Consider the following 23,500-nt stretch of genomic DNA (forward strand, 5'->3'; position numbering starts at 1 on the left):
CACTGCTTAAGCAGCTCCACTGGAAGCAACACCCAACCCCACAAGTCTTGATCATCTTTTTTCTAAAACCCTGAATATCATCCAACTGCTTTTTGGCTCTTCACTCTTCCTTTTGCTTGCCTTAGGCTACAGATCCTAGCACAGACTCCCAAAGGCTTGGTTCCGTCACCACATCTGAATGGCTAGTATCGCTGATGAATGTCAGCTGTTAACCATAGTGCTGTTCCTTTGCATATGAACTATTTGTTTCTTGTTTTCCAGATTTTGTCTTCAAACAGTCTGGTAACAGTTTAGCCAGGTGCTGATATCTTTGTATTTACTCTACTTTAAGGTCACTAAGATACTGACCTGTACTGATCAGTATTTTCATCCAGCAGGGCATGGTAGCACACACCTTTAATCCCAGTACTAAGTCAGGAAGCAGAAACAGGCAAATCTGTTAGTTTTAAGTAGCCTGGTCTACACACTGACGTCTAAGTCAGCCAGGGCTACATAGAAAGACCCTGTCTCAAAATAATAAATACATGTATTTTCATCCAATTATTGGACACAGGCTGAGCATTATTCCCAGTAGCCCAAAGACAAATGTAAATTAAGTGTCCATCTACAAATGAATGTGTTAGCTGGGGTGGTGGTGGTGGTGGTGGTGGTGGTGGTGGTGGTGCTGCTGCTGCTGCTGCTGCACACCTTTAATCCCAGCACTCAGGAGGCAGAGGCAGGTGGAGCTCTGAGTTCAAGGCCAGCCTGGGCTACAGAGAGAGAGATCCAGGACAGGCTCCAAAACTACAACAGAGAAACCCTGTCTTGAAAAAAATAAAATAAAATAAAATGTGTTAGATACATGTAAGTGGGGAGTTTAAGAGAAAAAGGAGCCTCCGGGCTCCCAACCTTCCTTACAAAGGAAGTACACTGAGGAGTTACTTGGTGTGGAAGGTAGCTCTCAGCTGGCTGCAGTGTCCATGCCTGTAACACCAATGCTTGGGAGACAGATGCAGGAGGATCATGAGTTTGAAGCTAGCCTGGGCTAAATACCGAGACCATTTCTATAAAAACAACAACAACAAAAAAGACAAAGCTGAGGAGACTCTTCTGGGGGAAAGACTCTTGCTACCTAGCATGAGAACCTGAGTTCAAATCCCCAGAATCCAAATGAAGCCAGATGGGCCGTGTACCGGTAATCCCAGCCCTTCAAGGGAGACACACAGAGAATCTCTGGGGGCTCACAGAACAGCTAGTCTGGTGGATAAAGTGGCAAACAATGAAGATGGGTGACAGTTAGGTTGTCCTCTGACATTTCCAAGCCCACCATGGTATGTGCCCATTACATTCACACAACTGAACATGGCAGTGAGCATGCACACCATACTCGCACATATCCAACACATTAAGTTTAAAAAAGAAAAAACAAAACTGCAGTGATTTTCAAGGCCTGGCCCTAAGAAACACCTTCTGGAATCACTCCTGCTAACACATAAGAAAGTCTAGGCTAGACTTCAGAACAACAAAAGACCATGTGGGAAACAGAATCAGCTGCCAGCAACACCAGGGCCTCATACTCTAAGAAAGGCCTATTACACACTCCAGAAACAGTCAAGTTGCCGGAGGACCGCGGCCTGCTGAGTGACCTTTTCAAAAGAGAAGCAGAACTGCCAAGGTGAACTAATTATTCTAAGCTACTCAATGCTACTGAAGGTTAGGGGGTACTGGACAGCAATTACTACCAAAAAAAAAAAAAATGGTTCTTCACTGGAAAAAAGTATGACTAGTGGTCTCATTTTCATAGATTTGAACAAACTTTGGAATATCCAATAGTAGCCTGGTATACATCAAATCTTACGGTAGTAGGAATACTTTGGGGAAAGATTAAGACAATATTCATAAAGAAATGCATAGTTAAAGCTGGACAAGTTTCATTTTGTTTTGGTTTTTTGAGACAGGGTTTCTCTGTGTAGCTCTGACTGTCCTGGAACTCACTCTGTACATCAGGCTGACCTTGAACTCACAGTGATCAGCCTGCCTCTGCCTCCCTAGTGCTGGGATTAAAGGCATGAGCCACACCACCCAACTGAGAAGTTTTTTAAAAATACTTTTCTTATAAGTAGTTTTTACAAGGTTATGCCATTCCCTTACTCAACTAACACCAGATGTTTTTCCAATTGGCTGGTTTTCTTGCCAGAATCCAAAAGGAAAAACATTTTTGTATGCTAAATAAATCTGAAAGAAAATAAGGTTATAATTTCCCCACCCAAAGTTTTTCCTTAGTAGAAATGTAATTGCTTTTTAGAAACGAACTATGGCCAGTATATTACCACACCATGACTAAACCTCTCCTAACAAAGACATGTCAAGATAAAAACACCAAGGAAGGAATACATGGAAAAACACATGCAGTACTTAATAGTCAAGCTGTCTGCATTGGATGCCTTTTAACATCTGACTCAACAGCATACATTTCTTTTATGTTGATTTCTATCTTGTTTACTTAGCCTACATCCACCAATTATTGTCTTGCACTTCAGATTAAAGTTGTGTGTGTATATGATATATACACACACGTGTCCATATGCACGCATGAGACAGAGGAGGATGGCGGGTGTCCTTACTCCCTTGAGACAGGGTCACTCACTCACCTGGAGGTGTTTTCCAGATGGGCTAAGCCAGGCAGCGAACCCTAGCAACATTTCTCTCTTTGTCCCTCACGCCCAGTGCTGGAGTTAAAGGCATGTGTAAGACCACATACAGCATTTACATGGGTGCTAGGAATCTGAACATAGGTCATCAGCCTCTTTACACTTCATTCAATTTTTCTATTTTCTTTTTTCTTTTGTCTCCTCCTTACTTGGTTTTATGATCCAGAGCAACATTTTAAGTCCCTGAGGACTCCTGAGTTCAATTCCCAGGACTCATATTATGGGAGGGAAAAACATGTCTACAAGTTGTCTTCTGACCTCCACAGGTCACTGTGACATGTGCTAAATAAATATAGTATTTAAATAACACAAATTGTATCACTCCTGCCTTCTGGAGACATAATCACATAAAACACCATTTGAGACTATTATAAGAGGTTAGAAGGAGGCAGCAATTATCCAGTGATTGTAGCAGAGATGGTGAGAACTGATTCTGGCCATGGAGTTCAGGAATCCCTTTTCTTGCAGGGGGTGGTGGCACATGTCTTTAATTCCAGCACTTAAGAGTACTGTTTGTTTCTTTTTGTTTTTGAGCAAGGTCTGGATATTATGTAGCTCTGGCTGTTCTGGAACTCACCATGCAGACCTGGCTGGCCTCAAACTCACAGATTCACTTGTCTCCACCTCATCAGTGATGGGATTAAAAGTATGAACCATGCCTGACACAAATCGTATAGCTTTTAATGACAGCAAATCCTATCATCTCTACTTTTACAATATAGTATATGCTTAATGCAAAAACATGAATTGCTCCAAACCCAAACTTTTTGAGTGCCACAATTAGAAAATCTTCACCTGACCTCATATGTTAAAATAGAAATATAAATAAGTATAAATTTACTTCAGTCTACAAGTATATATAAAGGAAACACAGAGCAGGGCTGGAGAGATGGCTAGGACCTGGGTTCAATTCCCAGCATCCACATGCGGCTCACAGTCTAACTCCAGTTACAGGGGATCTAACACCCTCACACAGACATACATACAGGCAAAAACACCAATGCACATAAAATAAAAATAAATAAATCAGAGTGGGGGGAGGTGCACACCTTTAATCCCAGCACTTGGGAGGCAGAAGCGGGCGACTCTCAAGTTGAGGCCAACCTGGTCTACAAAGCAAGTTCCAGGACAGCCAGGGCTACATAGAGAAATAGTCTCAAATAATTTTGTATAATAGTCTAAAATAATGTTTAAAAAAATATGTCTCTAGAAAGTAGGAATGAGATTTTACTTTTGGGCAAACCCAGGGCTTTATGGATGCTAGGCAGATTGTCTTTCATTGAGTTTCATCTCTAGCTCAACATGATATTTTCAAAGAACAAGCTGTATGATGTTCTTCGGCTCAGAGATCCATATAGCTTATTTTATCAGAAACAAATCCAGAGTTTAAATGTCTACAAGACCATCCATCATCATCTCCTGCCCCATCCACACCATCAATTCCTACTGATTACTAGTAATTTATATATTACATATTATCTTTTATAACTTATCAATCTCCCCTAACTAGATTTTAAACTCCACCAGGACATGATTTTGTCTGTTTGTTTGTTCCCTTTTACATCTCCTGGTAACTCTGGCTAGGTATGAGCCTGTCTGTAACACGAATCACCACCCCCCCCCCACCCCCGCGAATCTTTTTTTTTTTTTTTCCAATTTAGCAAGAGACTTTATTTCCAGCATGTTGGAGTCGCAAATAGTCCGCGAGTTTTAAAAGGTCTTATTAATGAAAACAAACAAGATGCCAGTTATTGGGGTGAATGCTGGATGATCAGACAAGCAGAACAGGCCACAGCTAACCTCACCTTGCCAATTCCTCAGTCGATCCTGTTTCCTCAAACTGGAAGCCTTTGAGTCCTCATATGGAATGAATCTCAGCTGAACTGCTGCTAAAAGCCTAAAAGCTTAACCAGGCTCTAGTTCCTGGTCCTAACGCTTTATATATCTTTCTGCTTCCTGCCATCACTTCCTGGGATTAAACGCGTGTGGTACCATGGCTGGCTGTTTCCAGTGTGTGGCTTTGAACTCACGGAGATCCAGATGGATCTCTGCCTTTGGAATGCTAGGATTTTTTTTTTTTTTTCTTTTTTTCGAGACAAGGTTTCTCTGTGTAGTTTTGATACCTGTCCTGGAACTCACTCTGTAACCCAGGCTGGCCTCGAACTCACAGAGATCCACCTGCCTCTGCCTCCCAAGTGCTGGGATTAAAGGCGTGCGTCACCAATGTCCGGCTGGAATGCTAGGATTAAAGGTGTGTGTGCCACCATTTTCCCAACACTTAGTAGGTAGAGGCAAGAGGCTCAAATCCAGCCTCAGCTACATTGTGACTGTGTGGCCAAACTAGGCTACATGAAACCTTGTCTTAAAAACAGCACTGGGAAAGTAGACTTCTGAAGCACCTGTTTTCTAATCTATAAACGTAACAAAACTAGGGGCTGGAGAGATGGCTCAGAGATTTTGAGCACCCAGGACTCTTGCAGAGAACCTGGGTTCAATTCTCAGCACCTACATGGCAGCTCAAAACTGCCTGTTACTCCAGTTCTAGGAGACCCGATACACTCTTCTGGCCTCTGGGGGCACCAGGCACACATGTGGTGCACAGACATACATGCAGGTAAAATATTCATACACAGAAAATAAAAATAAATTTTAAAGAAGTATTCTCTAAGAGGTTTTTAATAACTAAGTTCAAATTAAAAAAAAACATGAACATACTATTTAATATGTAAGCAATCATACACATAAAATAATGATTTATACTCTAAGCGGGACAGTGGTAGCACATGCCTTTAATCCCAGCACTCCGAAGGCAGAGGCAGGCAGATTTCTGAGTTGGAGGTCTGATGGGTTTTTTAACGGTGCTCTTACCCTCAAGGAAAAGTCATGAAACAGGACAGAATCCACTAACAAGAGTTTTATCAAGACAGGGAGAAAGGGATAGATGTGATCAGGCCTGTGGAAGGACACGTGTAAGAAAGAGGGCAGGGGTGGGGTATGGGGGTCAATCTTTTAAAGACCCGGCCACACCTGCGCAATCAGGCCCACATGGCTATTTCACGCATGCGCACAGATCACGTGGTCACGTCCTGCAGCCACGTGGCATGGGTTATGCAGGATGTATGACCTGGAAATGACTAGGTAAAGATGACTAAGTGTCCCGCTGGGCATGCACGACTATGGGGGCATGGTTGGAATTCCTATCAAGGTCAGTCTGAGTGAGTTCCAGGATAGCCAGGGCTACACAGAGAAACCCTGTCTCAAAAAATCAAATACAAACAAGAACTATTCTCTAAGTTTTTAAAAACTAAGTTTAGCAGGGTGGCAGTGGTGCATGCCTTTACTCCCAGCACTCAGGAGGCAGAACCAGGAGGATTTCTGTGAGTTCGAGGCCAGCCTGGTCTACAGTGTTAGATCCAGGACAGGTATCAAAACTACACAGAAAAACCCTGTCTCGAAAAACAACAAAACAAAACAAAAACAAAAACTAAGTTTAAATTAAATCATAAATATGAACATGTTGTTTAATGTATTGAACACTATTAATTTATTATTCTAGGGCTGGAGATGTAGATCAGTAGTAAAAGGTGTGTGGGAGCGGCTCGGACTGATCACACGTCTTTAATCCCAGCACTCAGGGAAGGAGCAATCTCCGTGGGACACAACCAGAACAGACGGAGCACTCTGCCCGAGGCCGACCCAGGGCCCAGCTGCCGATCCTGCGAAGCCCAACAACTTGGAGGTGTTGGTGAGATCGCCCTACTGATCAACCTGCTCAGCTGAGATCCATTCGAGAGAGGTTTCAGAAGCAGGCAGCCTGTAGTCTGAGGAAACACGATCAGCTGGGGAGTTGGCTAGCGAGCAAAACGAGACCCGAGAACGCAAGAGAAGGAGCCGTCCAGGCACTGAACCAGATCACCAGAGTCATAAGCCCACCCTACACCAAGTGGTAACAGGTAAGGCCCCATCTCTGGACCAGCAGACTAGGTCTGTAGCCCCTAGGCCCCAGCCATTGAAGCCCCAGGGACCAGGCAGCTACATTTCCCTGATCCCTCGCCAAAAAAAAAAAAAAAAAAACCAGCCCCTGCAAACCCAACAACCACCGGAGTCATAAACCCAACCTGCACCGACTGGGAACAGCCATTGGAGCCCCAGGAACCAGACAGCGGCCTCTTTCCCTGCCCCCTCGCCAAGAAAACCATCCCATGCGACATCAACCACTGGAGCCATAAGCTCACCCCACACTGATTGGGAACAGCCGCTCCCTGAGACAGAACCCACTACCACTGGTCAAAGCAGCTACCGGAGAAAGAGCCTAACAGCAACTATTCGACCAAGAACTCCCAGTGGACCAAGACTATCAACTGGAACAAGAGAGGTACCTTCAGACACAGACACTGAGTGGAGGAAGAGATGAACAGACGCCAGTGCAAAAATACAGGCAACAACATAAAGACCTATATGACACCATCAGAACCTAGTGATTCTACACCTGCAAGACCTGAACACACCAATGCAGAAGAAGCAGAAGAAATCAATCCTAAAAATGACTTTAAAAAGATGACAGAGAGCCCGGCGGTGGTGGCGCACGCCTTTAATCCCAGCACTCGGGAGGCAGAGCCAGGCGGATCTCCGTGAGTTCGAGGCCAGCCTGGGCTACCAAGTGAGTTCCAGGAAAGGCGCAAAGCTACACAGAGAAACCCTGTCTTGAAAAAAAAAAAAAAGATGACAGAGGCCCTTAAAGAGGAAATGAAAAACTCTCTTAAAGAGGAAATAAAAAATTCCCTTAAAGCAATGGAAGAAAAAACAAAAAATTGGAAGAAATCAAAGAAACCCAAGCAAAAGGTATGTATGTGTGCTTACAATGCTTGAAGTGCTATGTCCTAATTTCCAAGCCAACAACAACAACAAAAAAGTTTAAAATATTGTTACTTGTTTAAAATAGCTGACTTTCTGAAGGAGGATCTGCAAAATGTCCTATATATGAGGTTCATCATTATGAAGAATAAGTCATAAACTGTTTTCTTGAAATAGGGTTTCTTTGTGTAGCTCTGGCTGTCCTGGAACTCACAAGGATCCGCCTGCCTCTGCCTCCTGAGTGCTAGGATTAAACCTAAATTGTTTAGTAAAACATTCGTTATCTTTGAGGAGAGGACAGCTCAGTAGTAGGGCACTTGTCCAAGGTGCTTGAGGTCCTGGGTGCTTTCCTCAGCACTAGGGAAAAGCCCACTCTGTAAATAATTACACGCTACATAATAAATGCCTAGAATGACTAGTGAGTGAGAGCTGCCTCTTGGCTACTCTTTTTCTAACTTTATTTCTTTTCTATTTAAGTCTCTGGTGACTGTTCAGCTTCAGAGAAGCAGCAACTTTAATTAGCTTTCTCATTAGAAGTACTGTTTTGAGCACTGGTAGGCAGAGCTCTGCGTTCAAGGCCAGCCTCGTCTACACAGTGCAGTAGTTCTCAACCTTCCTAATGCTTCCCCCTTTTAATATAGTTCCTCATGTTGGGGTGACCCCCAACCATAAAAATATTTTCGTTGCTGTTTCATAACTGTAATTTTGCTAGTTATAAATTGTAATGTACATACCTGATGTACAGGATATCTGATATGTGGCCCCTGTGAAAGGGTCGTTCAATCCCCAAAGGAGTCATGACCCACAAGCTGAGAACCGCTGCCTTAGGTAGTGCTTATTCTAGGTGCTTCAGATTTGCAAAATGAGTGATTTTATTGGGGAGGGAAAAAACAAAGAGAAAGATTGCTAGATTAGGGAAGGTATAAAATGTACTAGTTCTTTTGTTTGTTTTTTTTTTGTTTTTTTGTTTTTTTTAAGACAGGGTTTCTCTGTCTTGGCCTTGCTGTTGTGGAACTCTCTCTGTAGACAAGGCTGGCCTCGAACTCACAGAGATCCACCTGCCTCTGCCTCCCGAGTGCTGGGTGGGATTAAAGGGGTGTGCCACCAGGCCCAGCTTGAAATGTACTAGTTCTCACACCTACATGATACTTCATTGGTGGACACAACAGAAGTTATTACCAAGTCAAGAGACCCTGACTTCATGTGACTAAAAGGCTACTTTGTTGTCTTCATCCTTTAAACATAGGTAAAAAGAGGCTGGGGAAATCAGTTAACGGTTAGGAATACTGGCTGCTATTCCAAAGGACCAGGGTTCCACTCCCAACACCCACATGTAACTCCAGTTCCAGGGGATCCAATGCCTTCTTCTGGCCTCCAGGCACATAAGTAACGCACAATCATACATCCAGGCAAAATGCTCGTATACATTAAAAGGAAAAAAATGTATAAAAGTTACTGAGGAAAAGAAAAAAAAAAGATTTACAGTACCTGCTAATGAACAATTAAAATGCCAAGTCAAGGGTTTGCAGATCTGTGCTAGTCTAGGAGTACAGTACGCTGCCACAAGATTTAAGGTGGGGGCTTCCGCAGTCACTTGAGAATTAGCTGGGCATGACTCAAGTCTGTAAACCCCCTACTTATGGAGGCTGAGGCAGTACAATCGTCTCATTTTCTAGGGTAACCTGGACTACTACACGAAGACCCCACTTCAAAAATCAAAGCACAAAAAGTTTTCTTTATCCTGTCTTTTGAACCAATTCATCTATATCTTTTAATATTTGAATATTGAAGTTAATTTCAATAACAAAATGAAAATGTTAAGGTATTACAGTGACTTTATAAAAGGAAATGATTTATTTGTGAACTATTAAAATGTACTTTTGCTAGGTGTGGTGGCACACAGGCCTGTGACCTATACAAGGAAGCAGGAGGGTCCTATAGACCAGCTGGGCTACAGAGCTAGACTCTGTCTCAAGGAATAAAATAACAAAATAATTAACAGGTCTGAATAGTCTACCTACTTTTGAAACAGGTTTAAAAATACTGTAGATATAGGTTTTCCCTGTGTTGTCAGAATTCTTGGGCTAAAGCCATTCATTTCCCTGCCTCAGCCTCCCAAGTAAGTAGGGATTCAGTGTGTCACTACACTGAGCCTTATAAAGCGTTCGTGTATGGGGCCTGGTGAGATGGTTCAGTGGCGAAGAGCATGCACTGCTGTTCCAGTGGACCTACGTTCAGTTCTAAAACCCATATTCAGGGTCTCACAACCACCTGTAATCCAGTTCCTCTGGGCTGCTTGGGGGCACTGCACTCATGTACACACACACACACACACACACACACACACACACACACACACACACAAATGACATTCATAATTAAAATAAAAACGGAATTTTAAAAAAGAAGTATTCTTATACTTGTGGGTTTCTTTGTATATATTATAATTCTCAAGTGAAATACTAGTAATACTTATATCACTACTTTGAGTAAGTTCCTTTTACAGACTTCCATTGTCTAAACTCTAAAGTTCCTTTTACTGTGATTCTCTGCAAAGAGATGAGATGATTAATTCATTGCCAATGTCTTAAATATCTTTATAAATCCTACTAAAGAAAAGCAAATCAGCCTTTGTAATCTTAATATAATGCTTTGAATACCTTGCCTGTTTCTGCCCTGACTTCTGATAAAAATAGACTTTTGAAGGGTGAGATTGGGGTGGGAGTCTACTGCATTATGACCAAGCAAATGCTTTTGCTAAGAAATGGGTATAATGATTGTATGGCATCCTGGAATTTGGCATGCTGTGATTCTTACCTCTTAGTGACTGTGGGATTTATTTATATTTACAGGGCCTATTTACCAACACTAGCTTTGAAGCCGGCGTTTGAACTATGGCTTTGCTACTTAGGATCTATGTGACCTTAGAGAAGGTTTTTTCAGATTAAACTATTTGTGTCTCTGATTTTCAGTCTCTATAATGGCTATAATACCTCCACTGTGAGGTGTAAATTCCAAGCTTGTGCAGCATTAGCAAGCTGCCTGCCATACAATGAAGGCTCAAGTAATTCATGCTTACAGTTGTTACTTTGTAGCATACAAGTGTTTGTAAATAGGCTTTTTGTAACTTAATGTTTTAAACACTTTAAAATACCTCACTGTTGGTTTTGTGTGTTTTGCTGTTGCTGTATTTTGAGACAGTGTCTCATTATGTAGCCCTGACTTGCCTTCAACTCAGAGTTCCCCCTGCCTCTACATCCCAAAAATGTGCACTCCACCCAGCTAGTTTTGATCTTTGAGAACAAAGTATCACGTAGTTGTCAACGACCTCAAATTTTTACTTCTCTTGCTTTCACCTCCAAAGTGTTGGGATTTTAGGTGTACAACTCTCCACTCCTTAAGAATGTATTATTTAGAGGAAAAGGCCTTTTACAAAGTGGGAACTATAAACTAGTCATCTCCTAATTTGATTCAGTTTCCTATGTTGGGTTGATTAAACTGGAGGACCTCTGAATTTTGGTCTGACTAAAATGTAATAATTCAGCATTTCATTACAGCCATTACTATACTCATTGTTAGGCAGCTGTGAGAAATGTCTGCTAAGATGAGACACTGGCATTGAATTGTAAGTTGACATTTAAAACACTGCATCAGTCAGCTCTTACCCCGGAAACTGGCCCTTCTTCCTTCCCTCTCTAACTGTAGAAAAGAAAGCTATGATGGAACTGAATACAGGCAGGAGATGCGTTGTCTGTGATGGAGGAGCACTGTGGTGCTGATACCAACACTCATCTTTATCAGCTGGCGACAATGGCTGCATGCGCTGTATGTACAGAAGTTTATGTAGAAAAAATCCTATTGCTCCTTATTTCTGCAGTCCACTTATAGAAAACTGATATTTTGAAATGTTCTTTGAATAAATTAGAATATGTGCTTAATGCATAACTTCCTAGTACATTATCATGAACTGTAACTGTAAAAGATAAGAGGCCTCATTAATATTCAGTATTCTTAGTCACAACTGACCCCTGGGTTACATAAATGCCTCTGAAATATAAACCTGCCTTTAAAAAGTACAACAAAAAGTACAGCTTTGCTAAGGTCAACACATTCCTTAAGATGGAATAGAGGAGGTGGGAACGAGGTTCAGTTGAGTGAGTACTTGTTTAGCACACACAAAGCTCTAGGCATGAATCCTAGTACCAGATAAACATGGGGCGATAGAGGCAGGAGGATCAGAAGTGCAAGGACATTCTCAGCTGCACAGGAAGTTTGGGGTCAGCATGGATACTTAAGACCCTGTCTCACAAATGGAACAAACAACAAAAACGGTAAACACTGGATATGGGGGAGGGGGTGGATATGACATGTTGTAATTTTAAGACCAACCAGGGCTATATAGTGAATTCAAGGCTAACCTATGCTACTTAAGCAAGACTTTATATCAAAAACACCCAAGAATTGTACTTACTGTGGTTTTCTTTGTTTATTTTTACAGTGCTGGAGATCTAATCCAGGGCCTAACCATGATCTGCCACTGAGGTACAACACTCACCCCTCCAGTGCAAAATAATTCTCTTTACACAGACCTTACATTTCTCAAGTGGTGGATTATGGGCACTAAGTGACACAAACTGCATGAGTTGATCAGTCTCTTATCCAGAAAAAAAGCTTTGGTGTAAATACAGGAATCAAGATCGCAGGGGACCTAACCTTGGCATTGCTGTGAACTAACGTTGAGCCCTGAGGAAAACTACTGAACTTTGTCTTTATGGCTTTAAAATAGGATTGCCAATATCCATTTCCTAGTCATAACATGAGCTGAACTGATGTTTAGAAATTAAACACCAAACTCTTGCTGTTTAATAGTGCTTTTTGCGTTATAAGATTATTAAGGAAAAAGCTTTTTTTTTTTACAGCAAAGAAAAATGAATTTTCTTTACTGTAACCCTCCCACTTTTCAAAAATAAATGGGTAACCTGTGTGGCCTTCAAATTTGACACTTAAGTTTCTACATACTACTCAGCCCTTAAAACGGTAGTTCTCAACCTGTGGGTCACGACCCCTCTGGGGGTTTAAAGGGCCTTTTCACAGGGGTTGCCTAAGACCACCAGAAAACACAGAGATTTACATTACGATTGATAACAGCAAAATTACAGTTACAGAGTAGCAACAAAAATAATTTTATGGAAAGGTTGTGATCTTAGGAAGACTGTGAGTCTTGTTACTGTGCATTTTAAGTAAACCTTCTTAGTTCTTCTGTCTGCATCTTTCAGTGAATCATAAAGTCACATCAAGAGGAGCTAGAGAGATGCCTTGGCAGGTAAAGGAGCTTAGCATCCATCCTGACAGCCCAAGTGCCCTCCTAGGACCCACACGGTGGTGGGAGAGAACTGACTCCTCAAGTTGTCCTGACTTCTTAAGAACCTCCAACCCCATAAATGTAATTTAAAAAATCTTTTTAAAGATTACATCTTTTTAAAGTTACACCAACAGACACCATAGTTCTGTAACTGGTATATTTGATTACACTTTATTTGAACAGGTATTTGTATACTGCCAAAGTTCATGTCCATTTGTAATTGCTGTCTTACCACCGAGGTATGACCAAGATCAATTTACTACTCATTTTTACAATGTTTCACTTTCCTTTCTCAGTGTGACTACAAATTCCTAAGGCTGAGGAGTAGATAGAAGAAACTGCCAATATATTTCATATTTCACCAAACCCTTGTCTACTATACTGTAGTATAATAATAGGTGACTTTAACCTTAAAGAAATACAAAGGACTAAGCAAATGATATTCCTGACTGCAACTGTCAGCTATGGCCTGAGTAAGGCCAAGACAACATCTTCATATCATTTGTAGAAATATTTTGGTAAGAGGATGTTACTCACTAGACATGAGATTATCCACCTATCCCTATAATTTACATGCGTACCAGTTATTTCATATATGGGGGGGAGGTATTCATTAAAGTGATTCTGTTCATCCAAAGTCTTCAAAAGCTAATGCAAGGGGATGGAATGCAGCTCGATGGGAAGAGTGCTTGCCTAGCATGTGTGTAGAAATCTTTGTTTTTAAAATCACATTAATTAAGAAAAATGAATCAAGCAAAAATGATATCCCACGATACAATATAACCATCTATTGTTAGCTGGGACTACTTTAGAATCAAGTAGACTGCAACGCATTAAGACAGAACACTATAAAATTACAGTTGGATGTCTGTTTCTTCTGAGTTAGTATCTGGCTGAGGGCCTAACTAAAAGTCCACTGAGCCTAGAGGCTCAGGGAGGAAAAGAGCACGGTGATTACTACCATGTGCAAGCACTTACATTTGGTCGTGTAAGAGCACTCATTGTCCCCTCTCTCAAAGATGTCCCTGGTATCTCAGAATATTTTACTTTAAATATCTAAAACTGCTATTCCAGAACCACAGCACTAGACTAAAGAGTACTAGAATTTTCAATTCAGTTTCCAACTTGTCACAAGTTAAGGGACGCGAATAGATCTTTAGCCAATAACAACGTACTCATTAATTTGCAAGGAAAAATGAGGCCAAGGTTTGAAATGGAATAACTTTGGAGATTAAAATTTATTTTACATATTTTTTTTCATTTTTACATAGTAGGTATTGAACCCATGGCTTCACTCATGCTAGGCAAGTGTTCTATCACTAAACTATTTCCCCAGCTCAGAAAGGACTTTCTGAAAGAAAAGAAAGAGAGCTTGCTGCTCTTCCAGAGGCTCTGGGCTCAGAGTAGAGTTCAGTTCCCAGCACCCATGTCAGGTGGCTCACACCCTTTGTAATTCCAGCTCCAAAGGATTTTATAATCTCATCTAGCCTCAGTGGTGCATGCCCTTGATCCTGGCTGTCCAGAAGCAGAGACAGGAAGATCTCTGTGAATTCCAGGCCAGCCTTGTCTACATAGTGAGTTCCAGGCCAGCCAAGACTACTCTGTAAGACCTTGTCCCAAAAAAAATAAAAGTAGATTCAAAGCATCACTTGCCCGGCCTGGTGGTGCAGGTCTATAATCCCAGTTTCTGACTAGTACATGAGGATCCACAGTTGAAGGGTACTGAGCAGGCTCAAGGTCAGCCTGGACAACTTAGTAAGACCCTGTCTCAAAAAAGAAAAAAGAGGGCTTGGTTGTAGCGTATTAGGAAAGCACTTGTCCAGTGTGGGGAAAAACATTTTTAGCAGCATCACTAATCTTAACAGCATATTGACAAATGACCTAAAATAGAAGGATACTAGAGTTTGAAAGTGTGACTACTTTCAATATAAATGATGATTTAGTTGGATGTGATAGCTCATACCCGTACCCCAGCATTTGGTAGGCTGAAAGAGTTGTAGCCTGCCTGGGCTATACAGTGAGTTCCATGGCAATCTGAGTTACGAAATGGGAGTCTATCTCAAAAAAAGTCCAATTAGGAAACAAAAGAAAAAATACTTTATGCCAGGTGCTAGTGGCCCATGCTTTTAATCTCAGCACTTGGGAGGCAGAGGCAGGTGCAGGAGGATCTCTGTGAGTTCAAGGACAGTCTGGTCTTCAGAGTGAGTTCCAGGACAGCCAGGGCTGTTACACAGAGAAATTCTATCTTGAAAAAAACAAACAAAAAGGCCAGGCGGTGGTGGCACACGCCTTTAACCCCAGCACTCGAGAGGCAGAGCCAGGTGGATCCCTTTGAGTTTGAGGCCAGCCTGGTCTACAGAGTGAGTTCCAGGACAGGCTCCAAAGCTACCCAGAGAAACCCTGTCTCGAAAAACCAAAAAAAAAAAAACCAAAAACCAACAACAAAAAATTCACTTTGAGGAGTTTTTGTACAGTGGAAATTGTCAGATAGTTGGGGAATGCAGCTCAGAGGAAGAGGGCCTGACTGAGGTCCAGGTGCAACCCGAGACTGAAGAAGAAAGAATGGAGAGACGGACTGTCAGATAATTGCTTTCAAAATCAATCCCTACAATGTTCAAAATAAATTCTTGCCATGAGTTGGCACACACCTTCAATCCCTGTACTCTCTAATCAGAGGCAGGAAGATCTCTGTTGAGTCTGAGACCAGCCTGATCTACATATGGAGTTCCAGGGCTGCAGCATCGGAGACCCTGTCTCAAAACAATAGAAAACACAACACAAAACTAATAACAAAGTCAGGCATGGCAGTTCAGCCTGTAATCCCAGGCCTTGGGAGGATGAGGCAGGAGGAGCCAGAGTTCAAGGCCAGCTTTGGCTACACGGTAATTTTGAGACCAGCCTGAACTACACAACACCATGTCTCAAAAACACAAAACAGGGGGCTGGAGAGATGGGTCAGTGGTTAAGAGCACTGGCAGCTCTTCCAGAGGACCTGGGTTCAGTTCCTAGCAACCACATGGTGGCTCACAACTGTCTGAAACTCCAATTTCAGGGGATCCAACACCCTCACACAGGCAGACATATATGCAGGCAAAATACCAATGTATGAAGATAAATAAATCATTAAAAAAACAAAACAAAACAAACAACAAAAACCCACAAAACCAGAACTGGCAATGGCTAAGCAAGCAAAAGTGCCTGTCTACTCAAGCACCACAACCCGAGTTCAACCATCAGAACCCAGAACCCACAGCAGGAAGAACAAAGTGATTCTCTAAAGTGGTCCTCTGACCTCTACACCGTGGTACTTGTATTCACACAAATATATCTCACTCACACTCACACACACACACACACACACACACTTCAAAAACAAACAGAGACCCTGTCTAAAACAACAGAAACAAGAGAGGAGGGCTGGAGAAATGGCTCAGAAGCTAAAAGCACTTGCTGCTCTTGCAGAGACCCAGCCTCAGTTCCTAGCACCCACACAGTGACTCACAACCATCTGTAACTCCAGATCCAAGGGATCTGATGCCCTCTGCTGGCCTCAGAGGACACTGACACACATTTGGTGCATATACATACATGCAGGCAAAATGCTCATACACATAAAATAGTTTTTTAAATCGGTAGATATGGGTAATATGCAGAATGTTCTTCAGAGGATATAAAACCTTAAGGAAATAAAAATGGTGTTTTGTTTGGGGTTTTGCGTTTTGTTTTTAAATCTACATCATAGCAGTATTGTGAGACTGAGGCTGCAAACTGTTTTTGTTTTGTTTTGTTTTGTTTTGAGGCTGGGTCTATGTGGTCCAGGCTGATTTCCAGCTCACAGGCTCCAGTGGTCCTCTTTCTTCAGCATCCCAAGTGTCTGCAACAACAGGTGTATACCACCATTCCAGCTGAAACAACATATGAGAGTGTTGCAGAAGAAATGATCAAGGACATCTGGCTTTGTACATTTTTCTTTTGTTAGTCACAGATTCATAGGTTACTGAACCAAAAGGTACTTAAAGAATTGCTTTTAACTCCCTTGTTTAGTAAAAAGGAAAATCACAAGACCAGACAAATTAAGTGATAAAAGTTATTAGTTCATGGCAAAAACCTAGATTAATAACCAGGTCTCCGAGCTGTACAGTATGCTCTTTCATCGTGCCATACTTTGATTTTTGTTACTTTGGATAAAATGAGTTGACAAAGTAATACAAGCAAGCCAAACAAAGACAAGACCCCGTGTCAACAGTATTACATATTTATAAGAAAGTCAGTGAAGTATAATGAAGAATAATGAATATAGATTCAATATGTCCGAAATAGTGTCTTTGACTTCCTAACTTATGGTCTTAACATCTCCAGGCATTGATTATAAAATATTTTAATGTCAGCTAATGGTAACACTACAGCTTTTTAAAAATGCTAATTAAGATTTTAAAAAAATAAATTCAAGTAAGAATTTTCCCAATATTATGGTATTTTCATTCCAGATCTATTAAAAACATGACAAAGTAGAAACTGAACTGAAAAAATATCAATTTGAAGCTAACTGCAAGACTAGATATTTAAATGTCTCTTGTTAATCTTGCTAAGTGTAAGGTAAAGTTGGTTAACACAATTAAAATGAAAAACACATCATTAATTTGACAGCATATACAAAATAAAATATATTCAATGGATTTTAGGAAAAGCACTTTCCCACAGATTTAATGGGCTTTATGGTGAGTTACACTAAAAACAGAACAGTATGAAAATGTTAAGTGTAAAAAAGTAGAGATTGAGGAGCTGGAGAGATGGCTCACTGGTTAATATCATTTAACTCTTCTTGAAGGGACACAAGCTCAGTTCCCAACACGCACATCAGGGAGCTCACAGTCGCCTAGAACTCTAGAGTCAGGGGGTTCCTGGTTCTCTGACTTCCACAGCACCTGCACACACGTATACATTCACAAAATGTACTCTACTGTTAAGCTGAGTACTTTAACACCATAACCTCTTGGGTCCTAACTTTCCTTGAATGTAAGACAGAATTATAAGAATCAAAATTTAGATAGCACATGGGGTGAAGCCTGAGATAAGAAGGCTGTTGGAAGTTTCTGGCCATCCTGGCTATGGTGTGAAACCCTGACTCACAAACAATGTGGGGCTGTAGAAATCGCTTGATAGTTAAGAGCACTTGCAGCTCTTGGAAAGAACCTGGGCTCAGTTTCTAGCACCAGTTCCAGAGGATCTGATGCCACCGTCAGACCTGTGGGCACCAGGCAGGCAAAACAATCATACACATAAAATAAGATGTATCTTTTAATTTTTTTAATTAAAAAAAAAAAAAAAACACAAAGTAATAGAAGAAGGAACAAGAAGTTTTTCATCTCTAGCTCTCTTTCATTCTCTACCCTAAAGTCACCTGTTTTGGCTTTACATAGATGCTGCATATTTGGCTTATATAACCAGTGACCTCTCTTGGTTTTAAGTTTAAATTTTTCCTTTGGGGACAGTATTGGAGGGCACAAGGTTTGAACAGGGTCTCACTCTATAGCTCAGGCTGGCTTGGAACTTGGCATATAAACCAGACTGATTGGAATTGGGGTGGGGGGGAGACTAGGTAAATCCTGCTTCAGTCTCCCAAGTGCTAGGATTACAGTTTCCAGCCACTAGGCTCAGTTTAATATAAAAGCTTTTTTTGTATATCTGGCTCTGAGAACAAGATATAAAGCATGTGGCCTCTGATCACAACATTTAAAAGTATACAAAAGAAAACACTCCCAAACTGGACTCTGTGGTACATGCCTGGAATCTCAGAACTCAAGAGACAGCTCTAAGGGGACCACTGAGCGTTCCAGGCCAATTTGGGCTACATACTGAGAATTTGTCTCAAAACAACAAAGGCTGGATGAGTTAGCTCTTGCAGGGTCTTGTGTTGGGTCTCCAGTACCACAAAGACCAAACAAAGAAACACACACACCACACACCCACACCCACCCACACAAAGAGGACATTAGAACACTCCATTAAAAGGTTATACTGAATCCAGTATGCAAAGATAAGTCTCTCTCATCTTGGGGTGGGGCAAGAGTCCCTCACTTGTATTAGTCATGATCACAATTTGAAATTAGCTATTATTTTCTGTATAGATTTCCTCAACTCACAAAAATTCTCATTCTGAAATAACCTACTTATATAGGTTATACATTATGAAATAATCAGCCCCTTATAAAGGATTCTGAGCTCTGAGGATTTTTATTTTGTTTTTATTTTGAGACAGGATTTCTCTGTGTCCCTGAGTGTTCTGGAACTCTCTATGTACACCAGCCTGGCCTTGAATAGGCAGAGATCTGCCTGTCTCTGCCTCTTGAGTGCTGGGGTAAAGGTATGCAAAGCATAGCCTGGCAATTTTCAGGGTTTAAAAGTTCATGAAGCAGGGCATGGTGGCTCATATCTGTGATCAAAGCACTTGGGAGGTGGAGGATCATCTCAAGGTCACAGACTACATGGGACCCTATCTCAAGAAAAACAAAACAAAACAAATATTTGAAAGTAAAACAGAATGTAGTTTTCAAGCACAAATGACAATAAGTCTTTCCCAATAAATATTCCACAACCTAAAAGGGAATAGCAAATTGGTAAAGAACTCACTGCAATTCAAAAGGTCAGACCCCACTCAATCTTCAGCATTTTTGGACTCTTTGGAGTACCCCTAAACTGCCAAATGTCTAGTTAGTAATTTCAATGGTTTTACAGTAGCACTGAATTTGAAACCGCCATAAATTAACCTTATCGGACTCCCTACTTTAGAGCAATACAACGTCCCACATAGGTAATTTTTATTACGCTTCCCCCCACACCCCATCCCTGTTGTTAAATTACACGTAAAACTCTAATGTAACCAATGACTTTGATTTTCTCCACTCATCACTTCAACTTCATACTCTAACTCTTAGTTTAAATTTCCCTCACAGCTGCCCTACCTTAATCTTTAGTTGTATCTTCAAGTATTTTTTTTTCTCATGCTCTTAAAAATACAAAGACTAAACAGAGGTTCCATCCCTAGGTAAGACTTTCACCCCAAGCCCATAAATTCCTGCCTCGTTTTCAACTTTCAAAGAGAGCTAAAGGAAAACACTGAGTGTTAAAAACACAATGAGAGAGTGGGAGAGAGAGAAACACAAGTGAGGCGTACACTAGCCTGGAGTGACCCCAGGTCAGCCTGAGTCTCTGCCAGCAAAGGCCAGGTAACATTTACTCTTGTTGTCTAAGTTTCTTTGTCTTTCAGCCTACCAATGAATCCTCCTGCACATTATTATACTATTGTATTTCATCAGTAGTTACAATACTTCCCAAAGGAATCCCTTTCTCAGTCCGTGAATTCTCTTTAAAGAGCTTTCTGACGATCTACTGTTGAATTCCAAGACTACAAACCTCCCACTCCAGAGGACAAACGTAAGGCAAAAACAGAAATGAATTCTCCGAAGGCTCTTAGACCTTCCTCACATTCTCTGAACAGATGTCTAAGTTACCAATAACAATGACCACAGAAGTACAGCCTGAACGGGGAAGAGGAAGTGTTAGAACAATATCCAAACAGCACCAAAAACCCAGCAGTCGCCTCTATCATCCTAGTTTACCACCCCCACTTCCTACTTGCAGCGAGGACTCATCGATTCCCGCTCGGGAGGTGGCAAAGGATTCACGAAGGCAGCAGGCGCTGGCCAGTCGGGGACGGGTGTCTCACTGCGTGGTGGAAAGAGGCTAGCCAAGGGCTGGGCAAAGAATGGGAAGCTCGAGTGTTATGGGGGGAGGGGGGATTTTGGGCGCCAGGGCTAATCCGGTCCGGAGCCCGCGGGTGGAAGGGGCAGCAGGCGAGCCTCCCGGAAGGCGAGGCAAGCCGGTGCGCAGGGTTTTCGGGTCGCGAGCAGGGGAGGACGCTGGCTGCCCCGCCGGGGGCGGGTGGCGGGCCGCACAAGGGAGGCGGCTCCGGGAGGGCGACTGTTTGGGGTGTGAGAGCTGGCCTTCCTCGCCGCCCGAGACCCCTCCGAGCTCACACCTCAAACCTGCTCTTGGTCACTCCGTTCACGTCCCTCCTCATGGGGCCAGCGGGTGCGGCCCGGACAGGGCGCTGCGGCGTGCGGAGTGCAAAGACAGGGGCCAGGGCAGGCCCGGGAGTTCCGGGAGCGGGAGGCGGAGACGGTAACGCGAGGCCCGCCCGTCCGACGCGGAGGACAGGCCGCTCGAGTCCCGCGGGGCCTCCACCACCGCCCGCGGCGTCCGCGGCCGCGACGACTGCCAGTCGCAGGCTCGGTTCTCTCCAAAGCCTCAACTTCAACCCAAAACAAAAACACTCCCCACCTGCCAGCAACGCCGCTCCTCATTGGGCAGAGCCGCCCGGGCCTCGGAACGCCGGGGGAGGGGAGGAGCGCTCCGCGGCGGCGGCGGCGGCGGCGGCGGCGCGAGCCCACCCCTCCCCCACCGGGCGCAGCCCCGGACGGCGAGCCCGCGAGCAGCCGGAGCGTGGGGCGGCCGGGCGCGAGCCCACCGGGACAAGGAGAGGCAGGAAAGTGCCCGAGTGTGCGTGCGTGTGTGGAGGGGGGTGGCGGTGGGGGGCTGTGGGGCGGGTGCGAGTGCGCGCGTGCCCGCGGACCGGCGAGGAGAGCGAAGCAGGGACCGCACATCACCGGAACCCTCCCCGCCGCTCCGAAGACTCACCAGCACGCACCGACCCACGCGGAACCTGAGCTGCCAGCTTAAGTGTCCCCAGCCCTAGTCTAGTCACTTCAGCGGCGGCCTGAGCTGGCACCCACATCGTCCTGGCCACCCAACTCCCTCCCGTCCTCTGTCACTCACTGTCGCCTTGAACCCAAAGTGCAGCAGGCGGTCCCTGCTCGGAGCCATTTTCCTCCTTTTTCTAGGCGTCTCTGGGTTGGGGCAGTGCTGCCGCCGCCGGCGTGGGTACTGCCGCCGCCGCCGCCCCGGTCCCGGTGAATTGCATTACGGGGTGCTGCGGGGAGGCCTGGGGGGCCGCTGCGGGGCGGCTGTCTCTCGGTGCCTGGCTCCGGAAGGCAGGAGCTGGCGGCGCTAAGAGGCGGACCTAGCGCTCGGCTCTGCACAGGGACTGGTAGTGAGGCTTCACCTCGGGGTCAGGGGGTGCGATGCCCCAGCCCGGCACCCAGTCTTGGGCCGGGGGAGGGGCTCACGTCGGTGGGGTGGGGGCAGGCAAGGCACAAGGGCCTTTGGCATCCCCGCCCCCCGGCCGGTGGCGCCCAATGGGCTGCAGTGGCTGCCCACCCTCCAATCAGGGCGCTGGTTGGTGAGAGCCTCAACCTGACGCCATTTCGGCGGGAGAAACAAGCATGTAGGAGAGAGTAGGCGGGGGCGTTTGACCACAGAAAACGATGACTTTCATTGGGCTAGGCTCAGTAGGGAAGCTAGTCCTTGTCATCTTACTATTAATGTAAACTCCAGCCTTCAAGATTCCTAAATCTATGACCTATTGTCCATGAATTATGAAACCATCTAGAGTGAGTTGTCCCTTCAAAGAGAAACACATTACACAATGTACCTATCTGAAACATTAAAAACTATCATAAATAGCGCCCTTGCTAGATGAGGCCACAATGCTGCTTTTAATTGTATACTCAAAGCAGTTATGAGTTTGCCTCACACCCTTTAGTTTTAATTGGAATCCGATCAAGATGGACATTTAAGAGCAACAAGTGCCGAGAACCATTATAGAAAACTTTTTAGCTTACATATTGACTTCAAGCACTTTATTAATAAACTTTTTTTTTTTTTAACCATAGTTTATATAGCACTGGCTGTCCTTGAACTCTGGCTGTCCTTGAATTCGAGAGACCCACCTGCCTCTGACTCCCCAGTTCTGGCATTAAACACATGTCATGACCCTTGGCCAAACTTTCTTTTTCCCCATAAAGAGGCCTTCTTACACTCTCTTCAAAAAATTCAGTTCTTGACCACAAAAAACCTAGGTTCACATGTTACATTCTCTTTGAGTCCTACATGCTTTTAAGCATTTACTTTACTTCAGCCAGTGGAAAAACCAGCAACGTTTAGTAGCATCCCAGCAAGTTACTGATGAATTTTATACCAACTGCAAATCAGGAAAAAGTAAGAAAAACCGGCACACAAAAACAAATCAAATATAGACAAAAATAAAATCTGTCCCTTGAGTCAACCAGCTATGCATTCCTGTGAGCACATTTAAAAAACTCAGGGAAGCCCTTGGTTTTTAACTAATTTGGATTTTTCAGACACTTATCAAATGAAAATATTCAAAGGATAAGATTTTATGGTGTTGACTCATACCTGTAATCCCAATGTTCCGGAGGTTGAGATATAAGGACTGCTTGAGTTCTGAATCATACTGTGCTACATAGCAAGTTCTTTGTGATTTGACTCAGAGACAAATCACAAAACAAACAAAGGTCCGGCACCCCAACTCTTGGAAAGAGGAGAGCAAGAGGATGAAGAGTTCAAGGTCTGGCTGGGCTACATAAAACCCAGTCTCAAAAAACAAGAGGCCAGCCTGATCTACACAGTGAGTTCCAAGCCAGCCAGGGCTGCCTAGTATCCCTTTTGAAAAAAC

General features: G+C 43.4%; 1 protein-coding gene across 3 annotated transcripts in view; it reads right to left on the minus strand.

Moving 5' to 3' along the window:
• Fbxl20 (F-box and leucine rich repeat protein 20) overlaps window positions 1-22,065 on the minus strand; it is a 68,719-nt gene extending 46,654 nt beyond the window's left edge. Inside the window, exon 1 of one of the 3 annotated variants that reach the window (XM_059271668.1) lies at window positions 21,742-22,065. In XM_059271668.1, the coding sequence (XP_059127651.1) occupies window positions 21,742-21,789 (48 nt within the window). In that variant the 5' untranslated portion in view covers window positions 21,790-22,065. The other 2 variants (XM_059271670.1, XM_059271669.1) reach the window with 2 other exon arrangements.
• Window positions 22,066-23,500: the final 1,435 nt, after the last annotated feature.

Source organism: Peromyscus eremicus, chromosome 8a (genome assembly GCF_949786415.1).
Source record: "Peromyscus eremicus chromosome 8a, PerEre_H2_v1, whole genome shotgun sequence".
NCBI lineage: Eukaryota > Metazoa > Chordata > Mammalia > Rodentia > Cricetidae > Peromyscus > Peromyscus eremicus.